This window comes from Rhinolophus sinicus, chromosome 15 (genome assembly GCF_057876585.1).
Source record: "Rhinolophus sinicus isolate RSI-liver-muscle chromosome 15, RSI-T2T, whole genome shotgun sequence".
Taxonomy (NCBI): Eukaryota; Metazoa; Chordata; class Mammalia; order Chiroptera; family Rhinolophidae; genus Rhinolophus; species Rhinolophus sinicus.
In genome coordinates this window covers 23,834,074-23,857,172 of record NC_142515.1, presented here as the reverse complement: position 1 = coordinate 23,857,172, position 23,099 = coordinate 23,834,074, and the positions used below count along the sequence as shown (strand labels likewise).

Genomic DNA, 23,099 nt, shown 5'->3' with positions numbered 1-23,099 from the left:
TTTTCCTCTTTCTAAGGCTATTATAGAAGTTTTGATAAATCATTAAGGTAACAAAAGCTCGCATAGGTTCAGTAATAACTCACTGAACTGTCCTCTAATTCATAAACACAGGTAGTGTCAGCTTATAAAAAGCCAGGATTCAGAAGTTGCTTTGGCATAAGGAATACATATTCTTATAAGAGAAATAAGATTAGAGGCAGTCACAGCTGTAGGCCAGTCCAAAAACACCTATTTTTTTCCTATAATATACTTAAACATGTTAGAGTACAATTTTTTTATTTTTTTTAGCTAACCATTGTTATTAGTTTTTTTAATGGGAAATAAATCTTGTTTTAACTTGGGAAGTCAGTAACGTATCTTCCTTTTTTCCCCAACCCTGTAAATGGGAAAAGAAACTACACTTACCACCTGCTGCACAAACGGAACCCTCAACTACCTTCAGAGTCCCAGCGAGATTAACAAATTAACATCTTCTTGTGCTTAACTCCCCCCACCTTCCCATCCTTCCAATCTGGAGGCGGAGGGGTTATAGACAGCAGGCAGAAAAACAGAGAAAAGAATGAGGTTCCTCAGGGTAGTGGCTATTCCTGGGGAAATGAGGCACACATACCACAGCACTAAGTTTTATTAGGGATTTCATGAAGGTTAAATCTGTAAGAATGAAGGAGTCGGTCAGGGTGCACAAAACCCATAGCCTCCTCAGATTTCATAGTGAACCACCGGCTCAGGCTCTTTGGTGGGATCGCCGCCTCGTTCCAGGTACAGGTCATTATAAGGATACTGCTTTGGCCCCTAAGGAAAAAACGCAGGTCAGCAAGAACAACATACATCCAGCCAATACCTGATTATACCCCACTCTGAGTTAACAGCCATGCACACTAAATGGGGACGTGGTCGCCTCTGGTCAGACCCAGCTGGGCTAGAACAGCAGGAAGAGCACTCCTCTTCCCTGCTCAGCCCAAGGCAAAGAGAAAGCCTAGATTGTAAGGGAAGTGGTGCCTATACTGTGTGTGTGTGTGTGTGTGTGTGTGTGTGTGTGTGTGTGTGTGAGAGAGAGAGAGAGGGGGGGTGGAGAGAGAGAGCACGAGGGAGAGCTTTCTAAATGAGACGATGCATCCATCCATCCCACTCTCTCTCGGGGTCGAGACAGACTCAATCTCCTTTAAGTCACTCAGCCTCTAATGGTTCCACCACTAAAGTGGCCTAGCAAATGAGGCGTGCAGGAGCAGCAGTGGGGGAAAGCACAGAGGAGACACGGCTGGGACGTGCTTTAGGGGCTGCTGGCTTTACCAACAAACAGCTGTCAGAGAACACAGCTCACGGGGAGGAGAAAAGGGTGATGTGCTTACAGAACTGAAAAATGGAAGAGCCACACTGTGTTTCTTGCTCTCCTGAAGTGAAGTTAGTGCTCACACCAGCCCTACGTGCACTCTCCAGCCTGGGGCCCCTGGGGCTTGGCAGGAAGGCTCGTGTCAGTGCACACAGCCACACCAGCTACCATGAGGACATTGATTATCTCTGCCGAGGTAGCACTGAGCAGCCAACTGCAAACACAGCAGCCTCCCTGCTTTCAGTTCCTTTCCTTACAATCTATCCTATAGACTACTCCCAGATTAATCTTCCTAAAAATCCAGCTTTCATTATATCATTCTTCTGTTCAAAGACCCAATATGGCTCCCGGCTGCCTATATGAAGACCAGGTCACCACTGTATCCCCAACCTTTAGCATGGTCTGTACTTGGTACATAGCAGGGGCTTCATAAATATTTGCTGAATTAATGTGTTATTATACCATCAAGTCCAAATGCCTTAGTCACGCAGTAAAAGCTGCCCGACCTAACTGATCAACTCACCTCACGATATTTTTTAATACAGCAATTTCCACATCTGATTTCCCAAGACATAAGAATTGCCTGGGAACTTATTAAATATTGAACCCCACTGTGGAGTTACTGAATTAGGCTCTCCCAGAAGTGGAGCCCAGGAATCTGAATTTTTGGCAGATCTCCAGGTAACCAAAGCTGGTTATCTAGGAACTATTTCATATGCTTGTTCCACTCCAACTCACTCTCCTTTTCTTTCCTTCATTGTTTTCTCTTGCCCCAAATGTTCTCTCTAACTTCTCCCCATCATCCAAAGTCTATATACATATTTTCAGCATCTACCGTAACCCTTCTCATATCCCTTGGCACATACATTCCCTACACACATATATACACAAAAACTGTGCCAAATTCCTATATATCTGTTCAAATGTTGCTCATCATGTCATTTCCCTAAATTTTCTTCTTATCCAAATTCAATTTCCTTAAAGCTAGACAGTATTTTTTTTGTCTCTTACATTCTCCAAAATATAACTATTATTTGTAGTAAACCCTTAATTGTTTCCAACACCCCATAAGAAGTGCTCTTCACACCTCCAAAAAGGATAAGGCGTCAGCTCTAGATTTCATGACTCTACTTTGAAAGATCACTTGAGGAACATAACTGGTAAGTACAGTTCCCAAATGGCAACTCTAGAGACTGGCTGGCTTCCACATTCTCATTCCTCACTGTGTCCTAAACTGTTTCTTCTCACTCACATCCAAGAGGTAGGCATGGAGCAATCTCTGGTACTTGTGCCAATCCAATGTGCGAAACCCTCTAGAGGTCTCAGCAGGAAGCCCAGCTTGGTGTTGGCTCAATCCCTACTCCAGAGACTTCATTCCCTCAGGAGATAGGGCTAAGTAAATGTGCCTAAGGGCACACCTCAGATACTCACCACGGGCTGGTAGGAGGGGTAAGTATCTCCAACCCAAAACATGAACAGCATGAAGGCCACGAAGCCGAAGAGGTGCTTACACATGAGCTCCCAAGAAACAGGTGTGGGGGACGTGTCCACACGATTCCTGATGTACATGTCTAGGTCCCAGTGCATCTGAGACAGAAAGGCAGATAACTGTCACATACTGCTCTTCCTGCAAAAGGCAAGCAATCCAGAGTGATCAGAATTTGATACAGGGCTTAACAGGCATTCTACTGCCCTGGGCAATATTCTGAGAGTCAAGTTTGAGATACTCTGGCCCAAGGACTAGATGCTGGCTTATGTCAAGTTTCTGCTGACTAGAGACAGCTCAATCATGGAAGTTTACAACTTTCACAGTATAGGCTTGTTTATTCTCAGAAGTCCCATTCCACATGCCACACATGGAACCTCAGAACTCAAGTCACTGGATTTTGCTTCCCTGGGCAGAAAACTTTAGTGTTACTTTGACAGAGAAGTGTCATTTGAGCTAAAGGAAGACATTAGGGAGAAGGAAGAAAGGTTAAATGGGATGTGGTTTCTCACCGGTTCACCCCAGTTCAATCTCAGGTCTGAGTGGTCCCAGTCATACCACGGATCCCTCTCATGCTGTGAGCGGTCAGGGAGCTTCGGATAGTCACCATACCTGAGAGACAGCAAGAACTTCTCGATGGGGCTCTGAGCAGTGTCACTCAGACAATTCAGAGTCTCCTCATCTCAAAGATAAGTAACCCACTGACAAAGACAACTGCCTCACCTAAGGAAAGAGGAACCGACTTTCAAATCAAAATCTCAGTTTCTAGTCACTAAGCATAGAACTAACCACCGAGTCCACATTGTAATTAAAAGTTCATGTCAAACTCTGAAACATTATAACATAAGCAAGCTGGACCTACCTTTCAACAAAAAGGGAAAAAAGCCACACAATGTTATAAGGTTAGAGCTGGAAGGGAATTTAGCTATCAGTCATACTGATTCTATCATTACAGAATGAAATTGAAGTTTAGGATCTGAACCCAAGGTCACCCAGCTAATTGTAATAAAAACAAAACGGGTACAGATTAGAAAAGTATTCTTTTCATAGCTGTGTTCCTCAACCACCAAGCTGGCATACATCTTAATATCTCAAACACCTCATGGGACTTCTTGTTAAGCTGGGTTTTCCCCCAACAAATCCAGGTTTTACTTATACAGGCTGCTCCTGAGCCTGCTCTTGTCCACAACACAATAAAAGACATAGGAAATGATGACAACTAGATATATGTCACAGAAAATGATTGGAAAACAAGACAAATAGGAGCTGCTGAAACCACAATTGAAAGAATGATGCTAGGACAGAAAATGAGGGAGATAGTAATCACTTCAGATAATTAACCATAGAGCTGTTATGGGGCTGTAGGCGGGGAGGAGGGGGTGGGAGGGCAGATAACATCAATTGGAGTAAGGGAGTTGGCTGTTTAACATGCTTTATAGTTGCTACGATTTTCATAGCCCTAACAGTAAATATATTTTTTTAAAAACAGAGATATACACATAAATATAGGGTACTCCATCTACAAACAAGGTTCTTGTGACAGGAGTCCAGCTCCCGCCTGGTCACGTGCCTGGATGACAGCACCTGAGCCTAGCAGATGCTCGATCCAAATGAAACCTTGCGCTCTGGATGGAGCCAAGGAAAGTTCCTGCTATTCAGGGGTCCTCAAGGGAGCTATTAAAACCTCGGCTTCCTCATTTGAGAAAACAGCCTGAGCCAAGGAGAAAATTGAAGTCCTCTCGGCAGCAGCTGCTCACCCATCCCCTCCCACCTTCCTCTACAGAGAAAAGCACCCACACCAATGACTGAGGGGTCACGGGAAAGTTCGGGGAAAAGAGTCAGAGTCGAGCCACCTAAACCAGCCGCCTTCTCCCATCACCATCCAGGTGCGAGCAGGCCCTTTCTATCTCACCCCATGCCATCATCCGGGTACGGCTCGTAGTCTTCCACCCGCATATTATACTTCTTGGCGGCGGCAGCCCATTCTTCTGGGGTCTTGGGATAGGGTCCCGGGAGCATGTCCTTGGTAATGTGGGAGGCTGGAGAGCAGACAGGGCAGGTCAGAAGGGACCCCGTTCCTCCTGAAGCTCCGAAGGTTTCAAGCTGCAGTAGCTGCGGAGGCCAGAGCCCGAGACTTCCAAGGACCAGGAAGACCCTCCACCCGCTTTTCTCCTGAATATACCAACTCCACCTCCGCCCCCAGCCCGGACACGGCCGCCGCGGTATCCACTGTCCCCCCCGACACACCAAACCTCAAGCATCCCCTTCCCACACTAAGGCCTCGCCGGTTCTCGCGGACCTGTCCGTACACCCAACGGCACCATGTTCCGGGATGCCCTTTGCAGCAATCGGACTCCCAGGACCCCCGCCCTGGCCGCCGCCATCTTCACCTTCTTCTGGTTTCTCCCCGCACATGCGCAAAGGCCTGTCACGGCGGCTGAGCCGGGCCAAACGCGACCGAGAAAGCGGGTAGTGAAGAAAAAGTTTTAAGGGTTCAACAGGGCGGGGCTTAAACGGTGCTGGGAAGTGGGAAGCCAGATGAGCGGATGGACTGAGGCAGAGAAGGAAAGCGAGAAAGGGAGAAAACCAAGGTCACTGCTTTGGTATTTCAGATTGTTGTGTCTCTTTTCTCTCTCAGCTGACTTAGGCGCATCCAAGGATAATGGAGACTAAGAACCTGAGCATCTCGGGTGGACAGCTGACCCACCTCCCGCAGGAGCCGTACAAGTAAAGTGAGCCTGTGTTAAATCTCTGACTGCTTGCCTTTTATCTCTGCTTCACTGGCACGTCCTCCTTTCACCCCCAAACGTGATCATTCTTCAAATTCAGCCCTTGGTCTTGCTTATTCTTGTTCTGTTGTACAAACTGGTTGTTTCACCTAGATGCACGATGCAACACATAAATCGGAGTAGAATTGGCTCCTCAGATTCCGTCCGTGTTTACATACGAATGTCCCAGTCACCTCAACCCAAACAAATATAAAACCAAACTTATCTATCACCAGAGGCAGCTCTCTAGTGCCCTCCGAAAGCCTCAGATTTGCTAGCACTTGGATAAATACCTTTCAAACCAGAGCACAATTAACAAACAGTGGTTTAACAGAAGGATAGAGGACATTATTATGTTTGCATATGAATATATTTTCATTTTATTTACACAAGTGGGATTTGCATAGTTTACACAGTATAAATATGCACATGTTTCCAGGAACTTTTAGGGCGACCACTGCTTTGGAGCAGAATCCATTATTATTGACATTCTCAAATATATATCAGAGCAATAAAAACTGATATATACTATTCAGTATATAAATTTGGAGGAGGACTACTTCACAGCAACTTGTCCTCTTGTAAATGAGCACCACTAGCTGATGTTCAGGATGATTGGACACTATCTGCATTCAATCAATGCAAAGGAGCCCTGATCTAATTTGAATCTAAAAACAGAGTCTAGATTATTTATTTATTTTTGTTAAGATATAATTCACATACCAGAAAATTCACCCCTTTAAAGGGTTCAATAAACTTTTTTAGTATATTTACAAAGTTGTGCAATTATTACCACTATTTCTAAAGATTTTCATCACCTCGAAAAGAAACCCCCTACCCATTAGCATATTTCCCCTTACCCCCACCCCTGGCAACCACTAATCTACTTTCTGTCGCTATGGATTTGCCTATTCTGGTCATTTTATATTAATGGAATCATAATATGTAGCCTTTTGTGTCTGACATTTCATTTATCATAACATTTTCAAGGTCTGTCCATGTTGTAGCATATGTCAGTTATTCATTCCTTTTTGGCCAAATAATATTTCATTATAGGGATATACAACATTTTGTTTATATATTTATCAGTTGATGGACATTTGGGTTATTTCCACTTTTGACTATTATGAATCATGCTTCTGTAAACCTTCTTGTATCAGTTTTTGTGTGGGTGTATGTTTTCAATTCTCTTAGGTATATATCTAGTAGAAAAAAATCTGTCCATTTCATCTAGGTTATCTAATTTTTTGGCATATAAATGTGTGTATAGTATTCCCTTATATGCCTTTTCATTTTTGCAAAGTCAGTAGTAATGCCCCTTCTTTCATTCCTGATTTTAGTCATTTGAATCTTCTCAGTCTTATTTATTTTTAATTCCTAATGTTACATATTAATATATTCTTGTAAAAATTCAAACATGCAGATAAAACTAAAGCCTTAATTGCCACCCCCAGCCCCAAACCCTCCATAGAGTTAAACCCATTTCAGTCTGGTATAGCATAGTTACTGTGTATCATAATTACATAGTTAAGCCAGTGCATTAGTTTTCTATTGCTGCACAACAAATTACCATAAATTTAGCAACCCGAAATAACACAAATTAATTATCTCACATTTCCCATGAGTCAGGAGTCCAGGCATGGGTTAGCTACTAGGTCTCAGCTTAGGGTCTCAACAGGCTGAAATCAAGGTTTAGTTGGGGCTGCTATTTCATCTGAGGTTCTGTGTCTTCCCAAGCTCAGTGGTTGTTGGCAGAATTCAGTTCCTTGTAGTTGTAGGACTAAGGTCCCTGCTTTCTTGCTGTCAACCAGGAGTCTTTCTTAGTTCCTAGAGCATACCTGGCATTCTCTGCTACATAGCCTTTTGCTCTTTAAAGGCTTCCGTGGCTTCAAATCTTCTTGATGTCTGTCTCTGACTTCTAGACCCAGATTTAAAGAGTTAGAGTGATTAGGTCAGGCCCTTTCAACGAATTCAAGTTCAGACCTACACAGGGTAAATCTCCCTTTTGATGAACTCAGAGTGAACTGATCAGGGACCTTAATTACGTTTTTGCCATATAATGTAACCTCATTGCAGGAGTGAGACCCTGTCATATTCATAAGTCCTGTTCTTACTCAAGGGGATAGACTTATATAGGGCATCTACACCATGGGATGGAAATCTTTGGCTCCATCTTAGAATTTGGCCTCTGACGGTCAGCCATAAGAATTGTCAAAGTGGGGGTAGCCAGTTAGCTCAGTTGGTTAGAGTGCAGTGCTCTTAACAACAAGGTTGCCGGTTCGATCCCCACATGGGCCACTGTGAGCTGCACCCTCCACAACTAGATTGAAACAACTACTTGACTTGGAGCTCATGGGTCCTGGAAAAGCACACTTAAAAATAAATAAAAGTCAAAAAAAATAAATTAAAAAATTGTCAAAGTAAGCAATAGCTTGTCAAAGTAAGCCATCATGGTAATTGATAGGGCTGTTTATAACCAATATCAATTGTTTGAAAATGTGGGATGATAATGGTTGGCAATTAATAATAACATTGGTAAATACCTTCAAGTAGAAGAGATGGTAGCACAGGCAGAAAAATCAAATGATGCTAAACAAAAGAAAACTGTCTTTGATTTTGAAAGAATTCAATTTGCCATATATCTTTTGCTTAGGCTTGCAGAGCAATCTTTGCCCAACATCTATCAATCTGACAATTGCTTTTCCTTCCGACTACTTTAGGTAGGTCAAGAGTTTGCTTCTCTCCCCATCCATTAGCGTAAAGTTTGATGCCCCACTAAACTTGCCTCCTGCTTTGCCTTCTGTGTAGGTCTGGTCACATTGAGGCAGCAGTAATACTTTGTGAATTGGTTAAACAGGTGATTACCCCTACTCAGTGGGAGCAACGTCTGGCCCACGCCTTCAGGGGTGGAGTCTAGGGTGTAGAGCTGTAGGTCACCGTTAGGAGGAGCTGTCCCAGGCCTCGGCTCCGCGTTTTTAGTGCCTCTCTCTCTCGCAGCTCATTTCTATGCTTTCCTTGTGTTTTATCCGGAATAGGTGGAGCTTCCGGTTCCGGTAGGGCCGTCCCTAGCGGCGGAGATGGCGGCTACGGCGGCGGAGGTCGCGGCCTCAGGCTCTGGAGACCCCCGGGAAGAGGCTGAAGCTCCCGGCCCCGCCTGGGATGAGTCCCAACTGCGCAGTTATAGCTTCCCGACCCGGCCCATCCCGCGCCTGAGTCACAGCGACCCCCGGGCGGAGGAGCTTATCGAGAATGAGGTAGGGGGCGGGGCCGCGTCCTGGGTGGGGGGTGAGGGAGCCGGTTGGGAGGAGAGGACGAAAGCGAAAATTGGCAGAACTGGAGGACTGGCAGAGCCGTGGACTAGGGCCTGAGGGGTGATGGAGAGGGTGGCGAGGAGAAATGGGACTTGAGGGGTTCGTGTTGGTTAACGGGAGAAATTATTCTGAAGTTGGGAAGTAGCTGGAATCATGGGAGAGGAATCCACCAGCTTCTTGGGACGACTTCATTTGTTTTCACCTGGTGTTTTCGCTTAGGAGCCTGTGGTGCTAACTGACACAAATCTTGTGTATCCTGCCCTGAAATGGGACCTTGAATACCTGCAAGAGAATATTGGCAACGGAGACTTCTCGGTCTACAGTGCCAGTACCCACAAGTTCTTGTACTATGATGAGAAAAAGATGGCCAATTTCCAGAACTTTAAACCGAGGTCCAATCGGGAAGAAATGAAGTTCCACGAGTTTGTTGAGAAACTGCAGGATATACAGCAGCGAGGAGGGGAAGAGAGGTAAGTTCCCGGATGTTGGTTTTCCATTGATTCTGGGGCCCCAGTTTTCTTTTCCTGTACTTGTTTGAGGATATGGAGGAGTTGGGTGAATTCTCTAGATTGAAGGACGAGGAAGTGATGAGACTTGAACTGTGACTCTTTAGTTCTTGGTCGTCTTCATAAAGTGAACGTCACAGTTGCCTGGAAGGGTGAGGTAGATGAACAAAATGAGTAAAGCTGTTTGGGTAAAAATTATGATGAGGCTAAATGCGTACACTCTGTTCAAATTGAGAAGTCATTACGTCACTTGTTTCCTTTTGGGGGTGCAGTGTCAGGGTTGCCGGATACTCTGATTGTTCAAGAGAAGCCAGAAATTGAGATTTTTATCTAAAATCTTTTTGGCTTACATGTGAGCAGCTAATTTAAATTTTTTTAAATGCTGCAGAGGAACCAAACAAAAATGTCTGTCTTTTGATGTAGCCCAGAGATTGCCAGTTTGCAGCCTGTGTCCTAAAATATTAGGCTGGTTGGGGACAGTTCCAACTGAAACCTTGTATGAATTAGTGTGATTCTGGGGTGAAGGATATGAGAATCCTCCAGCTTAGGGAAGATCAGATTAGATTGGCGGGGGGCGGGGCTGAATATTGACGTTCCACCTTGTACTGGCAACAGCAAGCACAAAACACACACACGGGAGTGATTCTTCCTCTCTGTGTTTATCCCTGTTTATGATGACAGCATCTTCAGTAGGTCTAGTCAGGATTCAGTCCTACACTAGAACATTGCGATTGTGTCTGGGAAATTGCTTTCACTAAGTACTTACTTCGTGGTGAATGACCATCTCTATCTCACATTTGGTGCCCAACCCTGGGCTTTTCTCTAGTCTCCTGCCTCAGTTGTCTTCCTGACTCCTGTTAGCAGTATGCAGCTGAGTGAATGGATTCCCCATCTTTCTGACTCAGCAGTTGTCATAATAATAGGACTTTGACTAAAAGAGTTTCCAGGGTCTGAACTAGGATTGATTTGTTATTTATGTCTTATAAAGACTGGTTTAGTTGAGTCGTCGGGTCTATTAATTTTCTCAAAATTAACATACCACGCACATGTGTATGTGCACACACACACCTCCAGCGTTCAGACTGAGATCGGTTTAAACAGTGCTGGTCGAGTGTAATTCCATTCAGTGAACACATGCACGGGAATGCGCATGAGATAAACATGGATCCTCTGGTTCCTCAGTCACTTTTAAGTTTCTTAGCTCCCATAATGAGAGCATTTTTCTTCACTAAGTATGAGGTATGAATGTAGTCTGTGCTTTATACGTGATTCACAGAGAAAATGTTCCTGTGTGCAAGTTTTGCCCTGCCTTGAACACCAGCCAACTCCGTTGTATAATTGTACAGATGGCTGTGATTGTGGGGTAAAGGGTATTGGGATCCTCTTGGAGTTCTTTTGAGTATTTACTGTTCAGGTGTAATAGAAAATTGTTGAGATTCATGCTTCATGAGTGGTTCTGCCTCTTTCAAAGTTACTTGCAAAATGTTTTTATATGTATGCATATTACAATCTCTGGAGCAAGTCCAAAGGTTGCATTTGAGTCTTGTGGGTTCCTTGTCCCCAAAGAGGTAGATAGTGTTTCCAACTTGTTAAGATTTCTAGTAATTTTTGTCTTAAACATGATTCTAGGCACCGAGATACCTGTGAGCCTTTTCAAGTAATGTTCTTAGGACCAGGAAGGGGCTGCTGCTGCGTCTTGTCTTCCACTTGTCCCCTTGTTAATGTCTTTTGTGGGCTTGATTAAGTGTGTCTGGGTTTTCACATCCCTTAAGTAACTTCTGATCTTCCTCAGGTGTGTTAGGAGCCCCGGACCTACAGAAAGCCTGATGAGGTGTCTTCCTTCAGCTGTAGAAGGCTGCTACAGAGAGGTGGCTGAATCATTAAGAGAAACTAGGCTTCAAGCCAGAGCTCTGCAACTTGAAACAAGAAAGTTTTATTTCTCACACTACATGTCTATCACGGGTCATCTTACATCATCCTTTTCGCTTTGGGACCCAGATTGCCCTGGCAGCTGCTCTCTGAAACTTTGCAATTGCTGTGGCAGAGGGAAAAGATGTGGTGGTAGTGTGTACCAGTTCTTAAAATTACAGTTTGGAAGCAACACAAGTCACTTCTGTGCGTTTCATTGGCCAAAGCAAATTAAATAAGCAAACCTGGTTTCAAGAGGGGTACAGAAGAATAACTCTCCCACAAGGAAGGGAATTAGCTCTTGGTGAACAGTAATACGATCTACCACAATGGCCATCAAGGGCCACAGGGATTTCTCAGGCCCTGAGAGTCTCTGGGACAAGGCTGATTCATCATTCTAGGGTCTTGGATAGGCTTCGAGGAATCTATGAAGTTGTGTGAAAGTTCTGTGCATGTGCATTTTTATGGGGAACCGTCATTGGATTCTTAAAGGATTTATGTTATGACCCAGAAAAGGTTAAGAACCACTTCTTTAAAATAAAAGTTTGGTGAGCTCAGAAAAGGATAAGTAAAGATTCAGTTCTGTGAGAATCCATGTTGGTTAAGAGTCACATGACTGTAGCCATTCTGTGTGGAAGATGCTGGTGTGGGTTTGGGCTTCCATTTCCAGATATGGGGAGGCCATGCCAAGGGGGTGGACATGCACTAATGGGGTCTTTTCTTGGGTGACGTAGGTTGTATCTACAGCAAACACTGAATGACACTGTGGGCAGGAAGATTGTCATGGACTTCTTGGGTTTTAACTGGAACTGGATTAATAAGCAACAGGGAAAGCGTGGCTGGGGGCAGCTGACTTCCAATCTGCTGCTCATCGGCATGGAAGGTAAGAAATCATTCTGAAAGCAGCATAGCTTGGAGTCATACAAACCTGGTGCCTAATCCTGTGTCCACCATCTATTCGCTTTATGACTTTGAATAGTCACCCTCTCAAGCCTCAGTCTCATCTGCAAAAGGGACATAACAGTATCTTATAAATAGTTACTAAAAAGATTAAATGAGATAATGTATAAGTCTGTAAGCTAGTTTCATGTACTCTAAAAAGAAAGTTCCCTTTTTCCTTCCTCAATTGCTGTGTGAGTGTGTATACTCACATATCAGAGATCTCTGAAATACTGCTCTTCTCTATTGGATCTGTGTATTCAGAAGATTTTTATCCCAGTAAAAGAGAGAATCTCTATTTTTCAGTATGAATTAAACATCATCTTCTGAATAGATAATACATTCATGGGGTTAAATTCAAAAGTTATAAATAGGTATGTAATGATAACGCTTCCACTCCAATTTTCCAGACTCTCAGTTTTCCCTCTCTGGAGACACCGCATGTTATTAGTTGCTTGTGTATCCTGCCTGCTAGAGAATTTTATGCATACACAAGCAAATTTTTTTTTTTCTTTTGAATAAAAGGAGAAGCCTTTAAATTCTAATCAGAAGGAGAGCTACTATTGGCCAGAGTCACTGTCTCATTTTTATTTTCAACAACAGCTCAGTGCCAGGTCCATACTTAGTAAATGGAGAATAAATTGGGTTGAACAAGGAAGCAGAGTAATTATTCACTGTCATTCACCACTGGGCTCTGAAGTCTCTCTCCCTTTGATTGTCCTTTCTTCAGATTTAGATCTGGACTTTATGGATTGACCCTTAACCTACCCATTTGAAACCAACTCTTGGTTTCAAAGAGTTCTGGTTTACTTGACTGCGTTTTTCTGTTGCCTTCCTATCCTGTGGTAGAGTGCAGGGAAGTGGACCTCAGGTAGAGGCTCTGTCACAAATCCCCTGTGAGGATGCACAGTGCGCTGAGCACTTAAGAAGGACGCTGTCTTGGCCCACCCAGGCAGACCTGGGAAAAGTTTTCTAAACGCAAAGCCCTGCAAAGGGTCCTTCAGCTCTCAAGGATTGTGGGATTAAACAACAGATGTGGCGCCACCTCAGCTATAAAGAGTGGATGGAGAATACACACACTAGGGCAGAACTAACTCAAGATGGCATTTAAAACATTTGCCTACTTAAATTATACAGCACTCTTTAGGAATCTGATATGCTCCCCCACTCCTCCCCCCATGAGAATCATCAGCCCCAGTGTTGCTCTAAGAAGTGTTGCATCCCACAGGTGTGAAGTGGGAGGGGAGGTTGAGAATCCTAGAGCTCCAGCAGAGCTACCCAAAGCAAGTACCTATGTTTATACAACCTAGGATGATGGTTTAACTCCGTCAGGGAAGATCATGCACTGCTGATACCAGTCGTTTCAATTGCTTCTTTTGTTTTGCTGCCCTTGAGTTCTTGCCATAGTCAAGAAGAATATAGGTATATACAATGTATTTGCTAGACTTGTATCATTTCAATGTGCTGTTGCTTCCAGTAAGGGCAGCAGCCATCATTTAAGAAAGTCTGCTTTGCTAATTGATGCCGAATCCTTACTGCTAGACTTACTACTGATTAAAAGTGTAACATCTAATTTGCTGAGAGTTGTAATTACCATCTTCCTGATTCTGCCTGAAATTTTGATGAGGAACCCCTAGCTGGGAGCGTAGGCTGGCTTTCTCTCCAGCACTGGGCCCTAAGTTCTAGCCTGTGCGATAGAGCCACTGCTCTGAATAAGAAAATGTCTTTCTTCCTGTAGGAAATGTGACACCTGCTCACTATGATGAGCAACAGAACTTCTTTGCTCAGATAAAGGGCTACAAGCGATGCATTTTATTCCCTCCGGATCAGTTTGAGTGCCTCTACCCATATCCTGTTCATCACCCGTGTGACAGACAGAGCCAGGTGAGCCGAGGAGGGCATAGAACTCCTTGGGGACCCAAGGCTGGTATGGCTTTCCCCTTCCCTGTGGTGGTATGTCAAGTTTAGACAAGCTCAAGATAATTTCACATTGTACTTCATTTATCCCAGGCCCCTGTGGTGGTCTCCAGATGTTTCTAAGTATAAGCAGCCCCGTAGAGCTAATGCTGGAGGTCAGACCCCATTGCTGATGCCGATGGAGTCAGGTCACCCTGTTTGATTGGATTACAACTTCATGGAACAAAATGTAGTCTCCATTGGATTTAAGTATTGTTTTCTTTTGTCATGGATGTTCCTTTTTGATAAAAAGAAAGGTGAATAAAATTGAGAGATACGTCAGTGTCTTTTTTGCAGCCCAGTGAGGTATATGGTTGCCTTTCTGGCCAACCAGAGAGGTCCTTTTCTTTCTGGAGGTGAAAGCTGCCTCGCTACTGCATACAGGAGTCTTGGCTGGTTAGAGTATGTGTTTGGGAGAAAGTTTCTGAAGGTTTGGGTGAAGGAGGAGTCCTTCATGCACAAGTAGGTGGCTGACCTGCAAGCTGTGACGATGGGCTTGTAACCTCAGGAGCACTGAGGCCTAGGATTCTTTTTCACTCAGTATTCGATCATAGCCTGTCTTACCTCATTCTCAGAGTGTGTGTGTAATGTATGTTGTATCTTCTGCTGGATGTAAATTCGAAAGACATTTTTAAGGCATCTTTTTTTGGACTCGCAGAATAACTGGCACCTATTAGTTACTGGTAAAATTTGATGATTGACTGATTTTTTTTTTCTTTCTCTTGAACCTCTCAGGTGGACTTTGACCATCCTGACTACGAGAGGTTCCCCAGTTTCCAGAACGTGGTTGGTTATGAAACGGTGGTTGGCCCTGGTGACGTGCTTTACATCCCAATGTACTGGTGAGGAGGGGCTGGGACTGGGGGCCTCTCAGGAGCTTTCGTTCCCATCCCTGCAGAGCCATCCTTGTGTCCCTCTTGGGTTGTGGCAGGACTGGACTGACGTGATCTATAGGAAGGTTGGTGTGTCCAGATCTGAGAACAGTGAACGTGGGGGAAATGATAACCCTGTCTTTAGGACAAGATGACAGTTCCTCAAGTCCAAAATGGTCCCAGAGGCTTGAGGCTGGAGAAACTGTTCTTGGCTCTTTGGTATGTGGAGACTGAAGACCACTGCCTCTAGTCCCGGGGTGTGTTTGACAGGATAAACATAAAGATACTGTCTTCATTATTTCCCTTAGCTGGACTCGCTCTAGTTTTCCATCTCTTCCTCTGAAAAGTATTGGTAGCAAACAGGAGCCTGTTTGTTTTCTTTCAGGTGGCATCACATAGAGTCATTACTAAATGGGGGGATTACCATCACTGTGAACTTCTGGTATAAGGTGAATATGGGGTTTTTTCCTAGGTGGGACCAGGATAAGGTAGGTGTAATAAATTATTTGGGGGCAGGGTGGGGAGGTTGGCTGCCTGTGGAAGTGATTCCCGGGTCTTTGGGAAGATGACAAAGGATGGACTTGCACTGTGTTTCTTACAAGGGAGGACGGTGCTGGGAATAGTGGGTGACACTGACGCGTTCTGCTAAAGGCGTTTCCTGAGCTACTGCTTCCTTTGCAGGGGGCTCCCACCCCTAAGAGAATTGAATATCCTCTCAAAGCCCATCAGAAAGTGGCCATAATGAGAAACATTGAGAAGATGCTTGGAGAGGCCTTGGGGAACCCACAGGAGGTATGTGGCTGCCCCAAGGTGGCACTCGTATGGTTCATTGGACAGTGACCTGGGAAAGTCAGGATTTCCCTGGAAAGCGTCACATTCTCTATAGCGCCTCTGTTTCAGTATCTGGTGTCCTCTCCATAGAGGTTATGGGCATGTTCAGAAACTCCTTGTTTTTCTGGTGAAAGCTGGGCTTGACTGGCGGATCAATTATAATCTGTTCCATGCTAGTGATAATGTTCCCCATGGGGCTTGTGTGCCAGCTGGGGACCCCTGAGGGGATTCTTCTGGAATGGGAAGCAAGCAGTAAAGCATCTCTTCACTCCCAGCTGTTCCAAGGCTGCTCTCGGTAATGTTGAGACCTGCTTCCCACACAGGTGTGCCAGTGGCCCATCGGGCAAATGGAGGAGGTTTGTATTTGTAACGCTCTTGCCTCCAGGGGACCTGTGGGGTTGGGAGGTGGCACTGGCCCCAATTGTAGGTGACTTTCAGGATATAGAGGCATGTAACATTCTTTAGGCACATTTAAGAAACATGCAGACAAACAGTCTTGGATGTTTGGGGATTATTAGCCCTCTGACCTTCTGTTTGTCAGTTTGGTGCCATGTACAGATACAGGGTATTGTGAGGGGGAAGATGAATCCAGAGGCAAGGGCCATGCCCCAGAATACTGGGTTGACTCCCAGGAAGAATTGGTTAGAGGGTTTACAAGATTGAATGAAAACCTGGTTCTTGCCTGTGGCTTGACATCGAATGTCTCCCGACACCCCCGTGTGGCTCCAGGGTCAGAGCACAGGCAGTTCTGACTGGCTCCTCATGTCTCTTCACAGGTGGGGCCCTTGTTGAACACAATGATCAAGGGCCGCTACAACTAGCCTGCCAGGAGTCGAGACCTCCTGCCAGGCGACTGCTGGCCCGTCCACACCGCTTCCTTGATGAGGACAGGAGACTCCCAGCACTAGTATTGCACGCAGCACTTAACGGACTGGACTCTTGCCATGGCCCTGGAGGCAGGTGTTCGGGGCAAGGCAGGGTGGTTGGCACTCCGCTCCCATTTGGAGGGACTTCTTACCCTTGCCTCTGTGCCCAGCACCTCCCCTCTCTGCCTCCCTAAAGTCCTGCATTCAGTGTTGGAGTCCCAGCTTCTGGTTGTCATCGTGTGTGTGTGTCAATCTGTCAACCTCGGGACGTGTGTGCGTGCACACACGTGTGTATCTGTTCCTTGCGTCCTCCTGTGGGTCGGGACGCCACTTCTGGTTCTCAGTCCTGTCTCCTGCAGCCTTAGTGCCTCAGCCTCAGAGAGGAGATGCTCGTGGATGCCCACTAACTACACCTGGGCTGCAGGGCCAGCGCTGCCCTGACCTGTAGGTCAGTCAGCCTCCTGCCAGGCTTCCCAGAGTCAGGCTCTGTGCTGGGTGGGAATGGCTCCTGGGACTCAAATGGGGAGAGGAATAGGGAGGTTTGCCTTTGAGAGCCTACAGAGCTTCCTGTGAGAGAGAATACAGGGTTCCAGCTGGGACCTTCATGTTCAAGCCATACATGGAAAAGACCCTTGGGCCACAAGAACCAAGGATTGTGCAGAAATTCCAAATTGCAGGCACATGCAGCTTTTCTCTTTCAGCACCAGCTCTTGCTCCCTCTGCTGGGTACCAAGGGAGTCCTCCTAGCAGTAGCTTCTCTAGGTTCTAGGGATGCAAGCCTCTGTGCGGGGTGTGTGTGCGCGTGTGGATGTGTGTTCACACTGGCCTGCCTCTTTGCTTACCGAGTTTCTCTACTGCTTAACCCTGTCCAGTGGGACATACCGAGGGAACCCCAGGGCAGCACTGCCTGACTTAACCTAAAGCTCTCAAACTCAGTTTTAGCCATTGGGTGTTGGTCAGATCTCACTGCAGCCTGCCTGAGGCTGACTGGTTAGAGCCTCCAGGGCCTGCTGCCCTCTTGCCCAGGCTACATCCTCTGTGTCTGCGGAGCTTCCTGGCTGAGGAGACAGAATGGGGTCAAGCTTAGGCAGCTAACTCACCACCACCTGGCATCCACCTCACATCATGGCAAGGACAAAAGTGTAGCCTTGTCTCTAAACCAGCTCTTCTGTGAGACCCCACTGTAATATTCACAAACACACTCACAAAGCAGGGTGACTGGTGGAGCACAGAAGTGGAATTTCCTTTCCTGTTCATAGCTACTCATAGGAACCCCTGTCCGAGCTGCAGTTTACAGCTGGGCAGCTGTGCACTACACAACTTGAAGGGCCATCGTTCACATCTGTTCAGTGGAAGGGGGGCCCCTGGAATTGGGCATTGTGGTGGCTCTGTCTTGTCACCTCCACTCCCATTTCATGCCCCTTCTCTGGAAGGAAAGAGGAGTTGGAGTCTCGGGGGTCATTGTTTCCTTTTGTTTTTTTTTCTTTTTTGCCAAAGGTTTACTTCCAGTGTCTGAGTTATGGCTCTTACCTCCAAAGCTCAGTTTACAGTTACAGTGCACTGATGGACTGAGAGGGTGTGTGTATATGTGTGTGCGCACCTGTGTGTGTATTTTGGGGAGGGGTGTTTATTTTTAGTACCCCATTCTGGGGTTCTCTGATGCAGTGTTGGTGTGCAAACACGGTACCTTCTCAAGTGTAGTTCTTTCAAATATAACCAATGCTGGAAAATGTGATTGCGGTGATCTCCATCCCTCCATCTCTTTTGGGAAAGAGGAGCACACAGGAAAATAAGGCAGATGAAGGATAAACTTGACCACAACCACACTTTGAAAGATAGCAGATTGTTTTCCTCCTCATCTGCTGCATTCCTGGCTCAGCCGGCAGATGTAGGTGACACAGGCCAGGGAGGTGTGTGCCACTTATCTGGGCCTCGCTGGGTGCTGTGCTGACAGGTCTGATATGGTGTTCAAGGGCAGGGCCCTTCACAGGATTGGTTCTGATCCTTGGGTAATATAATAGTGACCCCCAATTATTAGGCACACAATATGTGCCTAGTGCTTTTATCTTTGTCCTCAGTGTCCTGCAAGGTAGGTGTTCTCATTTTACAGCTGAAGAAATGGGCTCAGAGGTTGTGTTGAGTGGCAGTGAAGATTCGAACCCAGAGTTGTTTGGCTACAGACTCCCTGCTGCTCCTTTCTACCAAACTATATTGACTCTCTTACCTCCTTTGTACTACAGGCCATCCTCACATCTCACCCCACTGGGCAGTGCCTGGTGCAGACAGGCTTAGCCCAAAAGGGTGCAAAAGGTACAGCGCAGGGTGGAAGCTCTTCTGGGCTCCAGCTAAAGACATCTAGGGAAAACTGCCAGGAAGCCGTCTCAGGAGTTAAAAGTGCTGGAAGAAGCTATGGGAGACAGTTCTCGATCCCATTGTGTTTCCAGTGTGTCCTTGAATAGGTCCCATAACTTCTCCCAGCATGCTTCTGCATCGACAGCATGGAAGATCTAGGTGATGACTAAGAACCTTGGTTCATGGTCTGCCGCCTCCTTTTCCCCCAAGGAAGAGATTGCGGCTCTGCCCTTCACTCACCTAGGTTAGGGTCATTCAGACTGCAGTTCTACTTGGGCGGAGGAAGCATTTCTGCCCTGTTGCTCATCCTTACTCATGGAAGCGGACGCCAAGGGGCTGAGGTTTGGGGCTGTGTGAAGGTCAGCTATGTCGCAAGGTCCCACTTTCACACCAGCAGGTCCAGAGGAAACCACTCTTGAAGTCAAATAGTTGTTGGGGTTGGAGTTCAGAGGATGGAGGAGGGGCCGTTCTGGGCATCAGTTGAGCAGATGCCCAGGATGCCTGGGGGAGACCAGCTTCCCCTACAAATCAGAGCTCTAAATTACAAGGTTTTTACCAACGCGAACAGTTGGGGGAAGTCGTCTGCTCTCATTTGCGTAATGGTTTCTGTCACTGGTGATTAGACACAGGATGAAGGAAAAGAAATTTGACAATTAGGAATGAGCGATCATTAATCTGAATCTGTTAGGAGACAGAGAGGAAGGATCCTTACCCGTGGGCCAGCCCAGTGTGAGGAGACTCTCTGCCCCCTGGAGACTCGGGTCACAGACCTTTCATTATTCCCACGAAAAGGCTGAGCTGGTATTAGACTAGGTTGGCCCACTCGCCGGCCTGAGGTGGATACAGGGACAGACCTCTACAGGCATGAACCAACAAAGGGGGAGAGATTGGTGTCAAATGCAAGCGATAGGGCAAAGAAGAACAATGGAATAGTTTGGACATGTATTTCCTGTTGGTAGAAAAATTTTTTGTAATTAACACTCCAGACACCCAACCTGTGACAAGTATTTGCCACATTCCAACACTGCAGGGTGTGGAAAAAACCTGTTATCCTCCAGGAGCTTCTGCTTAGTTGGAGAGGAAACCACATGAAACAAGCAAAGGTTGTGAAGCCGTGTGTCGTGCACCCAGTGAGGACGAGACTAGAGACTGTTGCGGGAGCAGGAAGATTCCTCTTCTCTGGGCTTCTCCAAGCCCCTGGGCTCCCCAGGGAGGGACTCTGCTCTAGGCCTTCCAGCAGCATTGATTTTCTTTCTTGCCCACATTGCAGCGGTAGTTAATGTGTGGAGGACACTGACCCTCTTGCCCAGATGTGTGGGCAGATGATGAGAGGCTGAGTGTTCCAACTTGGATCTTCCCAGGTCTCCATGTTTCCTCTCATCCCTGTGTCCAAACTTCAAGGGCAATATTAATTTGCACCAGTTGGCATTTGTTCCTCAGTTCTGTTACGTGTGTGTGGTGGGTCCCTTAGACCAGAGGTTTGCGTGACGATTGGGGCAGGGGTGGCAGTGTGCTTGTTCTTTGTCTTCTCTCGGAATGTGAACTTAATCACAGATGCAGCTGTCTCTCTCCTTGATAACTTCCCCATCTCTGGGTCTTCTACCCTTCACAATCTAGTACAGTGTTTAGTAGGACTACAGGGAATGGCCCTCAGGGACTAGTTTTACCCAAACAGGGTGGATGCCGGGATGCACCTGAAGTGGCTCATGGGGTTCCAGTGGCTCATGGATTTCAGCCCATGGCCCCTTTGGGACCTTCAGTGCTTGTCCTCCAGGCCCTGCTCACAACTCGTGTCCTTGCAAACTGCTCTAACTAAAGAGATGTTCCAGCTTCTCTGCAGAGCTCCCTCACTTTCTCCTATTCAGTCTCCCCACTGCTCAGTCTGCAGCTACCCTTTCACCAAGGTCCTTTCCCCTGAAACGTTACCCTCAGAACCTCCAGACTGCACGTGTTTGGGTGGACTTTCTAGGATCCCTCACCCTGAGGCCATCACTGTTAATCTTCATCTTTTTTTCCTTTCCTGACCTGCAATAGTTATGTTTATTAACACAAGCTTAGTCCATTTATTCTGTGTGCGCTCTGCCCTCTTGTCATTCTGTTGTCCGTTCTGTCCATCCCAGTTTAGCGTCTCTAACTGGAGGCCCTTTCTGCTAGTTTTCAGCCAGCTCTGTGTAATCCTCACAGGTCTTGGGGTCCTCAGCAGAGCCTGCTGAACATTTTTGGTGCGTTTCTGGGGGACAAAGCCTCAGACACCGGCAGCCTGGAGGCCTAGGGGCCTATGATGCGGCCCCCGAGATGGGTGAGGGGAGGGTACCTAGTGAGTCGTGAGCAGTGGAGAACCAATGAGGGGAACTGGGCAGGAGACTCCCCAGGAGTGAGGCCTGGCAAGCCAGGGTGGGAGAACCAAAGTTTGTTTCCACCTAAATGCATCTGTATGCCTTAGGGTCCGTCAGTTCAGGGATGGGGAGCATTTTGTGAATGTCTCCCAATTTTTCTCAGGTGTTTCTGGCGATGCTCCGAGTCACCAAGTGTAGCTTACCTCGGCATTTCAGCACCTGCTGGAAGGAAACAGCATGTTGAGTAGTCACATGTCAGGAGTGGACATCTTAGGTGGGGGAGGCCCTGGAAGCCAGCAGCTGGAAACAGGGACCCAGGGGTCGGCCTGTACCCCGACTCTTCACTCCTCCGAGTGTTCTAAGTACAATAGCTGACTATGGACCTCGCCTTCTTCCCCACCTAAAATCCAGTCTTCACACAATATCTTGGGAGGGAGAATGTGGTCTTTAACTTCCAATGAAAAACATTCTAGCCTCGTGTGTGAAAGCCAAGCTTTTGTAAAAGCTAGGATATCTGTCTTTGGTTCAGACTTTTAGTGTTGCTACTTGCCAGCTGTGTTTGAACTTGATTGACTTGACCTCTCTGAGCCTCAGTTTCCTCAAAGAATGATGTGTGTGGGAGGGAAGGGGGTGTTGAAAATACCTACCTCCCAGTGGTTGGATTAACCTAGACAATGTAAAGCTTGAGCACAGTGCCTGGCAGGCACTTAATAAAATGGCGTGGTGGTGGCAGTGCTTATATTTATTATGTGACTGACTCAGAAACGATGTCAGTGATTCCTTAACCATCTCAAGAAAAGCATAGGGAAGAATAAGGAAAATACCCCGGAGAAACCCATATGGAACGGAGCTGGGGGGGGTGGACAGAACAGCCTTGGTACCTAAAACTGTCCTAGAGGAAGGGAGGGAGACGCAAGTCTTGTCTGATGTCTTCTGCCTGATCAGCAGACCACTGCTCCCCACAGCAACCTGAAGCCAGTGTGAGAAGCTGTCAGTACAGCTCTCCTTACCCTGCATGAGGGGTGAGGGCAGCTGAATTCCCATTACACCCGGAGAAGCTGTTGCCAGCACCCTCACACCGTGAGACACTGGGAGTTAAATCGAGTCCCTTTGGGCTCCGTTTTATTCCATGCCCTTCAGTGTATTAAATTACGGTGTGTTAAGATTGTTCTAGGACAGGGGCATTCAGAAAAATAGAAGACTGGGATCTTAATAGCTACCACTTACGGAGCGCTCTGGAGCATGTATGTTCCAGACCTAGTGCGTGTTCCTTCTCCTGTGCTGTCAGCGGGGGCCACAAGCAGGCCATTAGCATTACAGGTGCACAGAGGAAAGCACCTGACAGGCTCAGGTGTTCACAGTAGGCTTCCTGCAGGAAGTACCATATTCTAAGCTGAACCTGGAGAATAACCAGGAGTTGGAGAGTGGTTTTAAAAAGCCATAAGTTTCTCCTCTGGTTTCTCTCTCCCTCAGTCTCCAAACACTCTGCTCCTCCATGTTTAAGGGTTTTGTTAATCACTCCTGGGAAAGAGCCCAGTGATGGACCTCAAAAAGAAGAAGCCCTTTGATAAGCCACAGAAATCTTGGAAACACTTTGGTTGCTGGCCCAGGTTTGTCCTGGAGTACAAGTAGATTGCA

At 46.4% G+C, this 23,099-nt stretch overlaps 2 protein-coding genes across 2 annotated transcripts; one reads left to right on the top strand and one right to left on the bottom strand.

The window, feature by feature from the left end:
• Positions 1 to 607: 607 nt before the first annotated feature.
• On the bottom strand, positions 608 to 5,274 carry NDUFB8 (NADH:ubiquinone oxidoreductase subunit B8). The gene is made up of 5 exons (XM_019724909.3): positions 5,116 to 5,274; positions 4,729 to 4,855; positions 3,329 to 3,428; positions 2,762 to 2,917; positions 608 to 792 (listed from the first exon to the last, which is right to left on the bottom strand). Exons 1-5 carry the CDS (start codon positions 5,198 to 5,200, stop codon positions 700 to 702), a joined length of 561 nt encoding a protein of 186 aa, XP_019580468.3. The 5' UTR covers positions 5,201 to 5,274; the 3' UTR covers positions 608 to 699.
• On the top strand, positions 4,687 to 22,193 carry HIF1AN (hypoxia inducible factor 1 subunit alpha inhibitor). The gene is made up of 10 exons (XM_019724908.3): positions 4,687 to 4,702; positions 5,455 to 5,548; positions 8,620 to 8,838; positions 9,115 to 9,365; positions 12,044 to 12,192; positions 13,987 to 14,132; positions 14,940 to 15,046; positions 15,462 to 15,525; positions 15,758 to 15,868; positions 16,684 to 22,193. The coding sequence occupies exons 3-10, from the start codon at positions 8,662 to 8,664 to the stop codon at positions 16,726 to 16,728; spliced, it is 1,050 nt and encodes a 349-aa protein (XP_019580467.1). The 5' UTR covers positions 4,687 to 4,702; positions 5,455 to 5,548; positions 8,620 to 8,661; the 3' UTR covers positions 16,729 to 22,193.
• Positions 22,194 to 23,099: the final 906 nt, after the last annotated feature.

Excerpts from the sequence above, each read along its gene's own strand:
- NDUFB8 (XM_019724909.3), bottom strand. The coding sequence starts at position 5,200 with ATGGCGGCGGCCAGGGCGGGGGTCCTGGGAGTCCGATTGCTGCAAAGG. Across the intron at positions 4,856-5,115 it reads GCCGTTGGGTGTACGGACAG|CCTCCCACATTACCAAGGAC; the intron begins GTCCGCGAGAAC and ends TCTGCTCTCCAG. Across the intron at positions 3,429-4,728 it reads TACCCGGATGATGGCATGGG|GTATGGTGACTATCCGAAGC; the intron begins GTGAGATAGAAA and ends GCTGTCTCTCAG.
- HIF1AN (XM_019724908.3), top strand. The coding sequence starts at position 8,662 with ATGGCGGCTACGGCGGCGGAGGTCGCGGCCTCAGGCTCTGGAGACCCC. Across the intron at positions 12,193-13,986 it reads GCTGCTCATCGGCATGGAAG|GAAATGTGACACCTGCTCAC; the intron begins GTAAGAAATCAT and ends TTCTTCCTGTAG. Across the intron at positions 15,869-16,683 it reads CCTTGGGGAACCCACAGGAG|GTGGGGCCCTTGTTGAACAC; the intron begins GTATGTGGCTGC and ends GTCTCTTCACAG.